The following is a 13,472-nucleotide window of genomic DNA, read 5'->3' as shown; positions in this document are numbered from 1 at the left end:
AACAACACCTTATTCCCCAATGGGACAATCCCTAACAACACCTTATTCCCCAATGGGACAATCCCTAACAACACCTTATTCCCCAATGGGACAATCCCTAACAACACCTTATTCCCCAATGGGACAATCCCTAACAACACCTTATTCCCCAATGGGACAATCCCTAACAACACTTTGTTCCCCAATGGGACAATCCCTAACAACACCTTATTCCCCAATGGGACAATCCCTAACAACACCTTATTCCCCAATGGGACAATCCCTAACAACACCTTATTCCCCAATGGGACAATCCCAAACAACACCTTATTCCCCAATGGGACAATCCCTAACAACACCTTATTCCCCAATGGGACAATCCCAAACAACACCTTGTTCCCCAATGGGACAATCCCAAACAACACCTTGTTCCCCAATGGGACAATCCCTAACAACACCTTATTCCCCAATGGGACAATCCCAAACAACACCTTATTCCCCAATGGGACAATCCCTAACAACACCTTATTCCCCAATGGGACAATCCCTAACAACACCTTATTCCCCAATGGGACAATCCCTAACAACACCTTGTTCCCCAATGGAGTGAACTACTATTGACCAGATCCTCATTCCGCCTGCCTCTCACCGGTTTGTAATCCAGCTCTGTGTGTTCTTTGAGTGCGGTGCGGAGTGAGTCGACCCACTCACGGTCACACACAGAGTTCTCTTGCGTTCCGAACACGTAGAGGTCATGAGGAATGGTTACGGTCATCTCATCCAGCGTCTTCCCCAGCCCACGACACAACAGCCAGGAACCCACCGCCTTGGGGGAGGGCACAGAACCTACACACACACACACACACACGCACGGCGCACACACACACACACACACACAAAATCTCTTCACTTTAGGAGGTTTGACGTTATCTGTAGCATGTAGTGTGTGTGTGTGTGTGTGTGTGTGAGTGTGTGTGTGTGTGTGTGTGTGTGTGTGTGTGTGTGTGTGTGTGTGTGTGTGTGCCGTGCGTGTGTGTGTGTGTGTGTGTGTGTGTATGTATGTATGTATGTGTGTGTGTGTGTGTGTGTGAGCTCACCCATGTTCCAGGTCCCTATGTAGATGGAGATCATGTCTGGCTCGTCCTGGTTGGAATGTTTGTTCTTCATCAGCTGCAGCAGCTGACAAAAAGCCTCCCGCTTCTGACAACACGCACAGTGTACAGTCAGTATACAGTCAGTGTACAGTCAGTGTATAGTCAGTGTACAGTCAGTGTACAGTCAGTATACAGTCAGTATACAGTCAGTGTGAGTCTACAGTCAGTGTACAGTCAGTGTACAGTCAGTGTACAGTCAGTGTACAGTCAGTGTACAGTCAGTGTGAGTCTACAGTCAGTGTACAGTCAGTGTACAGTCAGTGTACAGTCAGTGTACAGTCAGTGTGAGTCTACAGTCAGTGTACAGTCAGTGTACAGTCAGTGTACAGTCAGTGTACAGTCAGTGTACAGTCAGTATACAGTCAGTGTGAGTCTACAGTCAGTGTACAGTCAGTGTACAGTCAGTATACAGTCAGTATACAGTCAGTGTGAGTCTACAGTCAGTGTACAGTCAGTGTACAGTCAGTGTACAGTCAGTGTACAGTCAGTATACAGTCAGTGTACAGTCAGTATACAGTCAGTGTGAGTCTACAGTCAGTGTACAGTCAGTGTACAGTCAGTGTACAGTCAGTGTGAGTGTACAGTCAGTGTGAGTCTACAGTCAGTGTACAGTCAGTGTGAGTCTACAGTCAGTGTACAGTCAGTGTGAGTCTACAGTCAGTGTACAGTCAGTGTGAGTGTACAGTCAGTGTACAGTCAGTGTACAGTCAGTGTGAGTCTACAGTCAGTGTACAGTCAGTGTGAGTCTACAGTCAGTGTACAGTCAGTGTACAGTCAGTGTGAGTCTACAGTCAGTGTACAGTCAGTGTACAGTCAGTGTGAGTCTACAGTCAGTGTACAGTCAGTGTACAGTCAGTGTGAGTCTACAGTCAGTGTACAGTCAGTGTGAGTCTACAGTCAGTGTACAGTCAGTGTGAGTCTACAGTCAGTGTACAGTCAGTGTGAGTCTACAGTCAGTGTACAGTCAGTGTACAGTCAGTGTACAGTCAGTGTGAGTCTACAGTCAGTGTACAGTCAGTGTGAGTGTACAGTGACTGTACAGTCAGTGTACAGTCAGTGTACAGTCAGTGTACAGTCAGTGTGAGTCTACAGTCAGTGTACAGTCAGTGTGAGTCTACAGTCAGTGTACAGTCAGTGTACAGTCAGTGTGAGTCTACAGTCAGTGTACAGTCAGTGTACAGTCAGTGTACAGTCAGTGTACAGTCAGTGTACAGTGTGAGTGTGTAATGGAGGACTTGGTAGACTGTATATTCTTAGGTTTGCTATAGGACAATTCCACGGTAACAGAGTGATGCTGTAAACACATTCAGTTGAAAAACAGTGCAGATGAAAAGAATGACGGCACAAACAGTCCTTCTGAAACCAAACGTAGCGTCTGCACCCTTGTTCAAGTAAATATGTTTTGGTTTTTCAATGGAAATTGTTAAATGTAGTCCTTGTGCACAGAGTTGAATGCGTTGTTTAACTATTACTGATTGTGTTTGCTCCCAGGTGCTGATCAAGGCTCAGATGACAGACAGGTGGAGTACAGTTGGGTTTGAAGGGTTCATGTTTGGACGAATATGGAAGAATATATATATATATATATATATATATTCTGGAAGAATATAACTTCCCTCAGCAACTTAGTTCAACACTGGTCGTACGCCATCAGAACCCCAAATATAAGCCTGTTTCACTCCAATCTTTGTAAACAAAGTCAATGTAAACAAATACTGTGCAGCCTCAAAACATGGTTAGAACTGTAATTTTGGGCCTCCGGAGTGGCGCAGCGGTCTAAGGCACTGCATCGCAGTGTTATGCTGTCACTCCAGCATGAGGTTCGATCCCAGGCTGTGTCACAGCCCGGCCGTGATCGGGAGTCCCATAGGGTGGCGCACAATTGACCCAGCATCGTTCGGGTTTGGCTGGGGTAGGCCGTCATTGTAAATAATAATTTATTCTTAACTGACTTGCCTAGTTAAATAAAGGTTGAATTTTAAAAATAAAATAGGACACTTTGTTATTGTTTCAACTAATGATTGGCGGTTTAATGAAAATGAGGATTCACCCAATCCAAGGCACAGCACAGCTCTGTGTATGAGGCCCCATGGCGCTAGTAAGAGCTTGATTGACAGCTTTGAGTGTTAACCAAAGTCTTTGTTTATTCACAGTGTGTGTGTACCTTAGCGCTGGCGAAGATGAAGTCTTTCCTCTGGCTCTTCTCCTTGTCCTTCTCAAACACGATGCCCAGCTTGTTCTGAACACGTTGAGACTTGATCAGCTGACGGACTGAGGGAGAGAAACACGGAGAGAAACAACGAGTGTGAGTATCTTCTCACTTTCGACGTGTGTGTGTGTGTGTGTCCTTACTCTTGTGGTGTGTGAAGGTGTTCCAGTCCTCCTGGTTGTCCTTCATCTTCTTCATCACCACTAGCTTCCCTCCCTCCACGTCCACAGACAGACTGTGCTTCTGACTCTTCCCTATTTTAGTCAGGTCTGCCAGGTACACATCCAGCTTCACCTGGAGGGACAGACAGACAGACAGAGGGGTTACAAAACACATCTTCACCTGGAGGGACAGAGGGGAGACACACACAGACAGACGGACGGACAGACACAGACACACAGACAAACGGACGGACACAGAGACAGACAGGACAAAACCAGAATTCTTTATTCACATAATAAACTACAGCTTCTTCAGTGTGAAATAGAGACAGCTGTACTACTACCGGTGTCACCACCGGGGGGCGTCAGTGTGTCGATGCACAGTCAGTTCAGTAAACTCTCCTCCATGTTGGGACCAAGCATTGTATGAAAACAGTATCATCTGGGTTCTCAGTGGAATGTATCCTAGATCTTTTAGTATCAATAAAACTATAAATATAACAATAAAATACATCAACGTCACAGACCTCAGTACAGTTACAGTATAGCTCTGTCTGGATTGAAGTTTTGATACAGCCATTGCTCTGTCTGGATGGAAGTTTTGATACAGCCGTTGCTCTGTCTGGGGTGAATCTGACATGGTGGTTTTATGAGGATCACCCCAGCCCCCCCCCCCCCCCACATCTCACCCATCAGAGCAACACACTTCTTCCCCTGCAATCAGGAAGTGGCTAGAAAGGAGGTCATCAAACACACACCCACACACACACCTTCAGTGGATGTGAAACATTCTGACGTAGCTCCTGAACTGCTGTATAAATCACACAGGGGAGTGGAGATGACTGACTGCTAATCCATGTCTGTTGACTCCCCAGTCTAGGGTAGTCAGAAAGACATACAGCTTTTGGGCTTTTTCGAAAACATACAGTGCAGGCGACTGCCGACTGACTGATCTACAAATGACCTATTATCATAAATAACTACACATTATCGTTTATAGATCAGTCATTAAATCCCAATTTACCCATAATGCATCATGGATTTGATGCTCTCGGACACAGCCACTGTCTCTCAGAGTGGATAACCAACCAATGAGTCAATCAATGTCCAGCTCCATATGAGCTATGACCAATGGACGTTCAGCTTCTCAAATCCAGCTGTTTCTAACTTCATAAACACGGAACAGATCCAGTGGTGTTAATCTGGGTGTAGAGTGATTAGACATGGCAACCTATAGAATTTAGATCACGTTCAGCAAGCTCATTACTCAACTCAGCTGCAGTGCGTGTTTACACAGAGTTAAAGTAGTTCCATTTAAATTCAGTTAATTACGGAACGTTTCCATCTTAAATTCATGAAAGAGAATTCAAATGCCTATGTCCTGAAATGGACCATGACCCCAGGCAGCCGTGGTGTTTACATCTCTAGAGCGCTAGCTAGCTGAGGCGTCCACTTCCTGGTTACTGATAGTGATTATCCTTCCATCACACCCACTCTGTAGTTATCAGCACAGCGTTGAGGGCTCTAGTCTCTACACTCTGGTCACATCAGTCATTTAACTATCACATCCTGAGAGAGGGAGGTCGGACCACAGCCATGACACCCATGATGATGTCACAGAACAGACAAAACTGTTCATTTATCTGACTGGCTCCCAGGGCAGAAAACCACTTCCTGGAGAATCTAGGAATTCTGAGCCACACCCACTGATTGGTCAGCCTGTGGACCAATGGGACAGGGGAGGGGTTGGGGTATATCTCAAAGTGTGTGTGTGCATGTACCTCAAAGGCCTGTACAGGGATGGTTTTGCTGTGGCGTGTGAGAGGAGGAGGAGAGGAGAGAGTGGACAAACTCATATCTTGCACAGCCTTCAGAGCCTAGAAAGAGAAAAGGAAAGAGAGAGGGAAGAGCGAGAGAGAGCGAGAGGGGGGGGGGGGGGGATTACATTAGCTACAGGGTTAAGAAACCTGAACAACCACAGTGTAAGGTGTGTCATTAGAAACCTGAACAACCACAGTGTAAGGTGTGTCATTAGAAACCTGAACAACCACAGTGTAAGGTGTGTCATTAGAAACCTGAACAACCACAGTGTAAGGTGTGTCATTAGAAACCTGAACAACCACAGTGTAAGGTGTGTCATTAGAAACCTGAACAACCACAGTGTAAGGTGTGTCATTAGAAACCTGAACAACCACAGTGTAAGGTGTGTCATTAGAAACCTGAACAACCACAGTGTAAGGTGTGTAATTGGAAACCTGAACAACCACAGTGTAAGGTGTGTCATTAGAAACCTGAACAACCACAGTGTAAGGTGTGTCATTAGAAACCTGAACAACCACAGTGTAAGGTGTGTCATTAGAAACCTGAACAACCACAGTGTAAGGTGTGTAATTAGAAACCTGAACAACCACAGTGTAAGGTGTGTAATTGGAAACCTGAACAACCACAGTGTAAGGTGTGTCATTAGAAACCTGAACAACCACAGTGTAAGGTGTGTCATTAGAAACCTGAACAACCACAGTGTACAAAACTCAACAAAACTAAGGAGATGATTGTGGACTTCAGGAAACAGCAGAGGGAACACCCCCCTATCCACATCGATGGAACAGTAGTGGACAGGGTAGCAAGTTTTAAGTTCCTCGGCATACACATCACAGACAAACTGAATTGGTCCACTCACACAGACAGCATCGTGAAGAAGGCGCAGCAGCGCCTCTTCAACCTCAGGAGGCTGAAGAAATTTGGCTTGTCACCAAAAGCACTCACAAACTTCTACAGATGCACAATCGAGAGCATCCTGGCGGGCTGTATCACCGCCTGGTATGGCAACTGCACCGCCCTCAACCGTAAGGCTCTCCAGAGGGTAGTGAGGTCTGCACAACGCATCACCGGGGGCAAACTACCTGCCCTCCAGGACACCTACACCACCCGATGTTACAGGAAGGCCATAAAGATCATCAAGGACATCAACCACCCGAGCCACTGCCTGTTCACCCCGCTATCATCCAGAAGGCGAGGTCAGTACAGGTGCATCAAAGCTGGGACCGAGAGACTGAAAAACAGCTTCTATCTCAAGGCCATCAGACTGTTAAACAGCCACCACTAACACTGAGTGGCTGCTGCCAACACACTGACACTGACTCAACTCCAGCCACTTTAATAATGGGAATTGATGGGAAATGATGTAAATATATCACTAGCCACTTTAAACAATGCTACCTTACATAATGTTACTTACCCTACATTATTCATCTCATATGCATACGTATATACTGTACTCTATATCATCGACTGTATCCTTATGTAATACATGTATCACTAGCCACTTTAACTATGCCACTTTGTTTACATACTCATCTCATATGTACATACTGTACTCGATACCATCTACTGTATCTTGCCTATGCTGCTCTGTACCATCACTCATTCATATATCCTTATGTACATATTCTTTATCCCCTTACACTGTGTACAAGACAGTAGTTTTCGAATTGTTAGTTAGATTACTTGTTGGTTATTACTGCATTGTCGGAACTAGAAGCACAAGCATTTCGCTACACTCGCATTAACATCTGCTAACCATGTGTATGTGACAAATACAATTTGATTTGATTTGATTTGTAAGGTGTGTCATTAGAAACCTGAACAACCACAGTGTAAGGTGTGTCATTAGAAACCTGAACAACCACAGTGTAAGGTGTGTAATTAGAAACCTGAACAACCACAGTGTAAGGTGTGTCATTAGAAACCTGAACAACCACAGTGTAAGGTGTGTCATTAGAAACCTGAACAACCACAGTGTAAGGTGTGTAATTAGAAACCTGAACAACCACAGTGTAAGGTGTGTCATTAGAAACCTGAACAACCACAGTGTAAGGTGTGTCATTAGAAACCTGAACAACCACAGTGTAAGGTGTGTCATTAGAAACCTGAACAACCACAGTGTAAGGTGTGTCATTAGAAACCTGAACAACCACAGTGTAAGGTGTGTCATTAGAAACCTGAACAACCACAGTGTAAGGTGTGTCATTAGAAACCTGAACAACCACAGTGTAAGGTGTGTCATTAGAAACCTGAACAACCACAGTGTAAGGTGTGTCATTAGAAACCTGAACAACCACAGTGTAAGGTGTGTCATTAGAAACCTGAACAACCACAGTGCAAGGTGTGTCATTAGAAACCTGAACAACCACAGTGTAAGGTGTGTAATTAGAAACCTGAACAACCACAGTGTAAGGTGTGTCATTAGAAACCTGAACAACCACAGTGTAAGGTGTGTCATTAGAAACCTGAACAACCACAGTGTAAGGTGTGTCATTAGAAACCTGAACAACCACAGTGTAAGGTGTGTCATTAGAAACCTGAACAACCACAGTGTAAGGTGTGTAATTAGAAACCTGAACAACCACAGTGTACCCATCTTCTCCCTCCCCCTCCCTCTCCCATCTTCTCCCCCTCCCGCTCCCATCTTCTCCCTACCCCTCTCCCTCCCCCTCCCATCTTCTCCCCCTCCCGCTCCCATCTTCTCCCTCCCCCTCCCCCTCCCATCTTCTCCCCCTCCCCCTCCCATCTTCTCCCTCCCCCTCCCGCTCCCATCTTCTCCCTCCCCCTCCCCCCTTCTCCCCCTCCTATCTTCTCCCTCCCCCTCCCGCTCCCATCTTCTCCCTCCCCCCCCCCATCTTCTCCCCCTCCCATCTTCTCCCTCCCCCTCCCCCTCCCGCTCCCATCTTCTCCATCCCGCTCCCACCTTCTCCCTCCCCCTCCCATCTTCTCCCTCCCCCTCCCGCTCCCATCTTCTCCCCCTCCCGCTCCCATCTTCTCCCTCCCCCTCCCCCTCCCGCTCCCATCTTCTCCCCCTCCCGCTCCCATCTTCTCCCTACCCCTCCCCCTCCCCCTCTCATCTTATCCCCCTCCCGCTCCCATCTTCTCCCTCCCCCTCCCCCTCCCATCTTCTCCCTCCCCCTCCCGCTCCCATCTTCTCCCTCGCCCTCCCATCTTCTCCCTCCCCCCTCCCGCTCCCATCTTCTCCCTACCCCTCCCCCTCCCCCTCTCATCTTATCCCCCTCCCGCTCCCATTTTCTCGCTCCGCCTCCCCCTCCCATATTCTCTCCCTCCCCCTCCCATCTTCTCCCTCCCCCTCCCCCTCCCATCTTCTCCCTCCCCCTTCCCCTCCCATCTTCTCCCTCCCCCTCCTGCTCCCATCTTCTCCCTCCCCCTCCCCCTCCCATCTTCTCCCCCTCCCATCTTCTCCCTCCCCCTCCCCCTCCCATCTTCTCCCTCCCCCTCCCATCTTCTCCCCCTCCCATCTTCTCCCTCCCCCTCCCCCTCCCGCTCCCATCTTCTCCCTCCCGCTCCCACCTTCTCCCTCCCCCTCCCATCTTCTCCCTCCCCCTCCCCCTCCCGCTCCCATCTTCTCCCCCTCCCGCTCCCACCTTCTCCCTCCATGTGTAACCTGAGCTCTGGGGCCCAGACAGAGGGGAGAGGGGACATAGAATTTGAATGACTATTAGATAATATTTCTATGGAGGGTGGGGGGGGGTCCTCTCTCTCTTCACCCCAGCTCAGAGCACACCCGCTGGGCTACAGCCACCACCCGCCGCCCATCATGGCAGACGATCCATCAGAGGGAGGAGGTTAACTAAACACACTCACTAACAGCTGCGTGTGTGTGAGTGTGTGCTTGTGCCTGTGTGGTGCAGGCTTACCTTCTTCTCTATAGAAGACAGTAAGTCTTTGAGGATGGCCAGTTTAGTGACCAGATTCTCCAACTCCTGATCTCCACCCTGATTCACCGACTACGGAGGAAAACAGACAGTTACGACACACAGACGTTACAACAGACAGTTACGACACACAGACGTTACAACAGACAGTTACGACACACAGACAGATAGTTACGACAGACAGTTACAGACAGTTCCGACAGACAGACACAACAGACAGATAGTTCCGACAGACAGTTACAGACAGTTCCGACAGACAGACACAACAGACAGATAGTTACGACAGACAGTTACAGACAGTTCCGACAGACAGACACAACAGACAGAAAGTTCCGACAGACAGACACAACAGACAGATAGTTACGACAGACAGTTACAGACAGTTCCGACAGACAGACACAACAGACAGAAAGTTCCGACAGACAGACACAACAGACAGATAGTTACGACAGACAGTTACAGACAGTTCCGACAGACAGACACAACAGACAGATAGTTACGACAGACAGTTACAGACAATTCCGACAGACAGACACAACAGACAGAAAGTTCCGACAGACAGACACAACAGACAGATAGTTACAACAGACAGTTACAGACAGTTCCGACAGACAGACACAACAGACAGAAAGTTACGACAGACAGTTACAGACAGTTCCGACAGACAGACACAACAGACAGAAAGTTACGACAGACAGACACAACAGACAGAAAGTTACGACAGACAGTTACAGAAAGTTACGACAGACAGACACAACAGTTACGACAGACAGTTACAGACAGTTCCGACAGACAGACACAACATACAGAAAGTTACGACAGACAGTTACAGACAGTTCCGACAGACAGACACAACAGACAGATAGTTACAACAGACAGACACAGACAAACACACACACTAGATGCTATGTAGACATGAGCCCATTGTGTGAGGAAAGTTTGAGGGGAAAAGAGGTCTGGCCCTTTAAGACCACGTGTGTGTGTGTGTGTGCGTGTGTGCGTGCGTGCGTGTGTGCGTGTGTGCGTGCGTGCGTGCGTGTGCGTGTGTGTGCGTGTGTGTGTGTGTGTGTGCGATTACAGCGTGACTCTCTCAAGCACAGCTGTCTCTAGGAACTCTAGTTGTTTCTCTCTGGGGGCACAAATATCTCTTTCCTCATGACCCCCAGTGTACTCAGGAGCATTGTGTGTGTGTGTGTGTGTGTGGTCAGGAGGAAACCAAGGTGTGGCATGTCTAAGCTTCCTGTGCTTTCCAGAGTCATACATTTTACCCCAACACACACACACAAACCCATGAAAAAAACAAGATAGAAAATGTAGAGTACCTGCTGTATCATCTTGGACACTATGAAGGCACTCTGTTGGTCAAACACCTTGGACAGGATCTCCAGCCCAGACAGAACCTTATCCACTTCCCTACACACACACACACACACACACACACACACACACACACACACACACACACACACACACACACACACACAGGTTTTTGAGTGTGTGTGCATGCGTGCATGTGTCACCAAGAGAAGTTGAGAGTTGTGTGTGTTTGTGTCTCACCCGTTGAGGCGTTTGCAGGAGGACACCAGTGTCTTGTTGAGGTGGGGCAGAGAGCTGGCTCCCTGTTTGACAGCCTGCAGGTCCAGAGCGTAGCTTCCCTTCAGATATTCATGGGAAATGGTGCTCAGGCCGTTAGCAGCAGGGGCGCTAAAGTAGGACGGAACAACATCCAATCCGTGTCAATAGAACAGACACGGGTCTTACATCCTCTGGACTTGCCACAGAGACCATGGGGTGCAGAGGGGGACTGGCCTTTGCTGTGAGTATAGAACACTGAAGAAGACGTGATAACATCAACTTTCCAATGTCCCAGACTTCCTCAGGATCAGACTGCTGCTGAATCACTGTCTAAACAAGACAACCCCCCCCCATCTGATCTCAGGAGGGCAAGAGAGGAGGGAAAAGGATGAGAAGAGAGGGGGAGGGTTCTTCAAGGTTTGGTCGAAGATAGGCCCTGTTCAGATTCACTGAATCTCTACAAGCAGGATCAGTTGATCTAATTTAACAGGTAGATCCACCCTTTACTAGGCCCAGGAGTTTTTACTAGGTCACGCAACATTGTGTTTGTGTGTATGCACGTGTGGTTGTGTGTGTGTGCATGTGTGTATGTGCGTGTGTGTATGTGTGTGTATGTGCGTGTGTATGTGCGTGTGTGTGTGTGTGTGTGTGTGTATGTGCGTGTGTGTATGTATGTGCGTGTGTGTATGTGCGTGTGTATGTGTGTGTGTGTATGTGCGTGTGTGTGTTGTACCTGTCGGTGGGTGTCTCTGGGGAGGAGCCTGTAGGTGGTGTGGAGGCGGAACGAGGAGGAAGTGGTGGCTTCTCATCTTCCCCATCTGACCAATTAGAGAGACAGAAAGACAAATAAAGAGAAAGATGGAGCGATAAAGACAGAGACAGACAGACGGAGAGAGATGAAGAGAGAGTGTACCTGAGTAGTCCCTGTCCTCTGGGATGCTCTCCTCTCTGTCTACGGGGTACAGTAGAGTGCTGACCAGTCCCTGGCTGGGCTGGAGGTACAACAGGACCAGCTCTGGGAGGCTCTTAAACCGCTTAGGCTGCACCCCCTGAGAAGTCTGGGAGAGGGGAGAGGAATGAGAGAGAGTGGGTACTTCAAAGATATACACTCTTGCAGAGACAGAGCACACTCTGCACAGCACGTTCAGAAAAAAGCTGGGTAGGTAGGTAGGTAGGTAGGTAGGTAGGTAAGTAGTAGATTCAAATCAAATTTTATTGGTCACACACATGGTTAGCAGATGTCATTGCAAGTGTAGCGAAATGCTTGTGCTTCTAGTTCCTACAGTTCAGCAACAAGTCATATCTAACAATTACACCACAAATACCTAATACACACAAATCTGGGTAAAATGAATGGAATAAGAATATAAGAATATAAATCTAAGCAATGTCAGAGCGGCATAGGCAATAGATCGTATAGAATACAGTATATAGGGCCTCCCGGGTGGCGCAGTGGTTAAGGGCGCTGTACTGCAGCGCCAGCTGTGCCATCAGAGTCCTGGGTTCGCGCCCAGGCTCTGTCGTAACCGGCCGCGACCGGGAGGTCCGTGGGGCGACGCACAATTGGCCTAGCGTCGCCCGGGTTAGGGAAGGCTTGGTCGGTAGGGGTGTCCTTGTCTCATCGCGCACCAGCGACTCCTGTGGCGGGCTGGGCGCAGTGTACGCTAGCCAAGGTGGCCAGGTGCACAGTGTTTCCTCTGGCGCATTGGTGCGGCTGGCTTCCGGGTTGGATGTGCGCTGTGTTAAAGAAGCAGCGGCTTGGTTGGTTGTGTTTCGGAGGACGCATGACTTTCAACCTTCGTCTCTCCCGAGCCCGTACGGGAGTTGTAGCGATGAGACAAGATAGTAGCTACTACAACAATTGGATACCATGAAATTGGGGAGAAAAAGGGGTAAAATTCAAAAAATAAATAAATAAATAAATAAAAAAAAGCCTCTGAGAGAGGCTGCTGCCTACATACAGACTTGAAATCACTGGCCACTTTAATAAATGGAACACTAGTCACTTGAATAATGCCACTTTAGTAATGTTAACATATCTTGTATTACTCATCTCAGTATATACTGTATTCTTTTTTTTATTTTTTATTTTTTTTTGAATTTTACCCCTTTTTGGCTGTTTAGCAGTCTGATGGCCTTGAGATAGAAGCTGTTTTTCAGTTTCTTGGTCCCAGCTTTGATGCACCTGTACTGACCTCGCCTGCTGGATGGTAGCGGGGTGGTTGTTGTCCTTGATTATCTTTTTGACCTTCCTGTGACATCGGGTGCTGTAGGTGTCCCGGAAGGCAGGTAGTTTGCCCTCGGTGATGCGTTGTGCAGACGTCACCACCCTCTGGAGAGCCCTGTGGTTGTGGGCGGTGCAGTTGCCGTACCAGGCGGTGATACAGCCCGATAGCATGCTCTCAATTGTGCATTTGTAAAGTTTGTGAGGGTTTTAGGTGACAATACACAATTCTTCAGCCTCCGGAGGTTGAAGAGGCACTGCTGCGCCTTCTTCACCACACTGTCTGTGTGGGTGGAATTTTTCAGTTTGTCAGTGATATGTACGCTGAGGAACTTGAAACTTTCCAGCTTCTCCACTACTGTCCCGTCGATGTGGATAGGGGGGTGCTCCCTCTGCTGTGTCCTGGAGTCCACGATCATCTCCTTTGTTTTGTTGACATTGAGTTAG

General features: G+C 48.0%; 1 protein-coding gene across 1 annotated transcript in view; it reads right to left on the bottom strand.

Moving 5' to 3' along the window:
• Positions 1–13,472, bottom strand: part of LOC139386300 (phosphatidylinositol 3,4,5-trisphosphate 5-phosphatase 2A-like) — a 71,578-nt gene that overhangs the window by 24,660 nt on the left and 33,446 nt on the right. The window contains exons 3-12 of the mRNA XM_071131799.1: positions 11,715–11,859; positions 11,535–11,619; positions 10,784–10,930; positions 10,549–10,639; positions 9,209–9,298; positions 5,285–5,380; positions 3,486–3,636; positions 3,298–3,404; positions 1,077–1,179; positions 629–825 (exon numbers count right to left, since the gene is read on the bottom strand). Coding sequence (XP_070987900.1) covers positions 629–825; positions 1,077–1,179; positions 3,298–3,404; positions 3,486–3,636; positions 5,285–5,380; positions 9,209–9,298; positions 10,549–10,639; positions 10,784–10,930; positions 11,535–11,619; positions 11,715–11,859 — 1,212 coding nt within the window. The remainder of the gene's footprint in view (positions 1–628; positions 826–1,076; positions 1,180–3,297; positions 3,405–3,485; positions 3,637–5,284; positions 5,381–9,208; positions 9,299–10,548; positions 10,640–10,783; positions 10,931–11,534; positions 11,620–11,714; positions 11,860–13,472) is intronic.

The sequence above is a fragment of the Oncorhynchus clarkii genome, chromosome 27, assembly GCF_045791955.1.
Source record: "Oncorhynchus clarkii lewisi isolate Uvic-CL-2024 chromosome 27, UVic_Ocla_1.0, whole genome shotgun sequence".
Lineage (NCBI taxonomy): Eukaryota > Metazoa > Chordata > Actinopteri > Salmoniformes > Salmonidae > Oncorhynchus > Oncorhynchus clarkii.
Note: the sequence above shows the minus strand (reverse complement) of the source record. Positions and strands in the feature narration are given on the sequence as shown.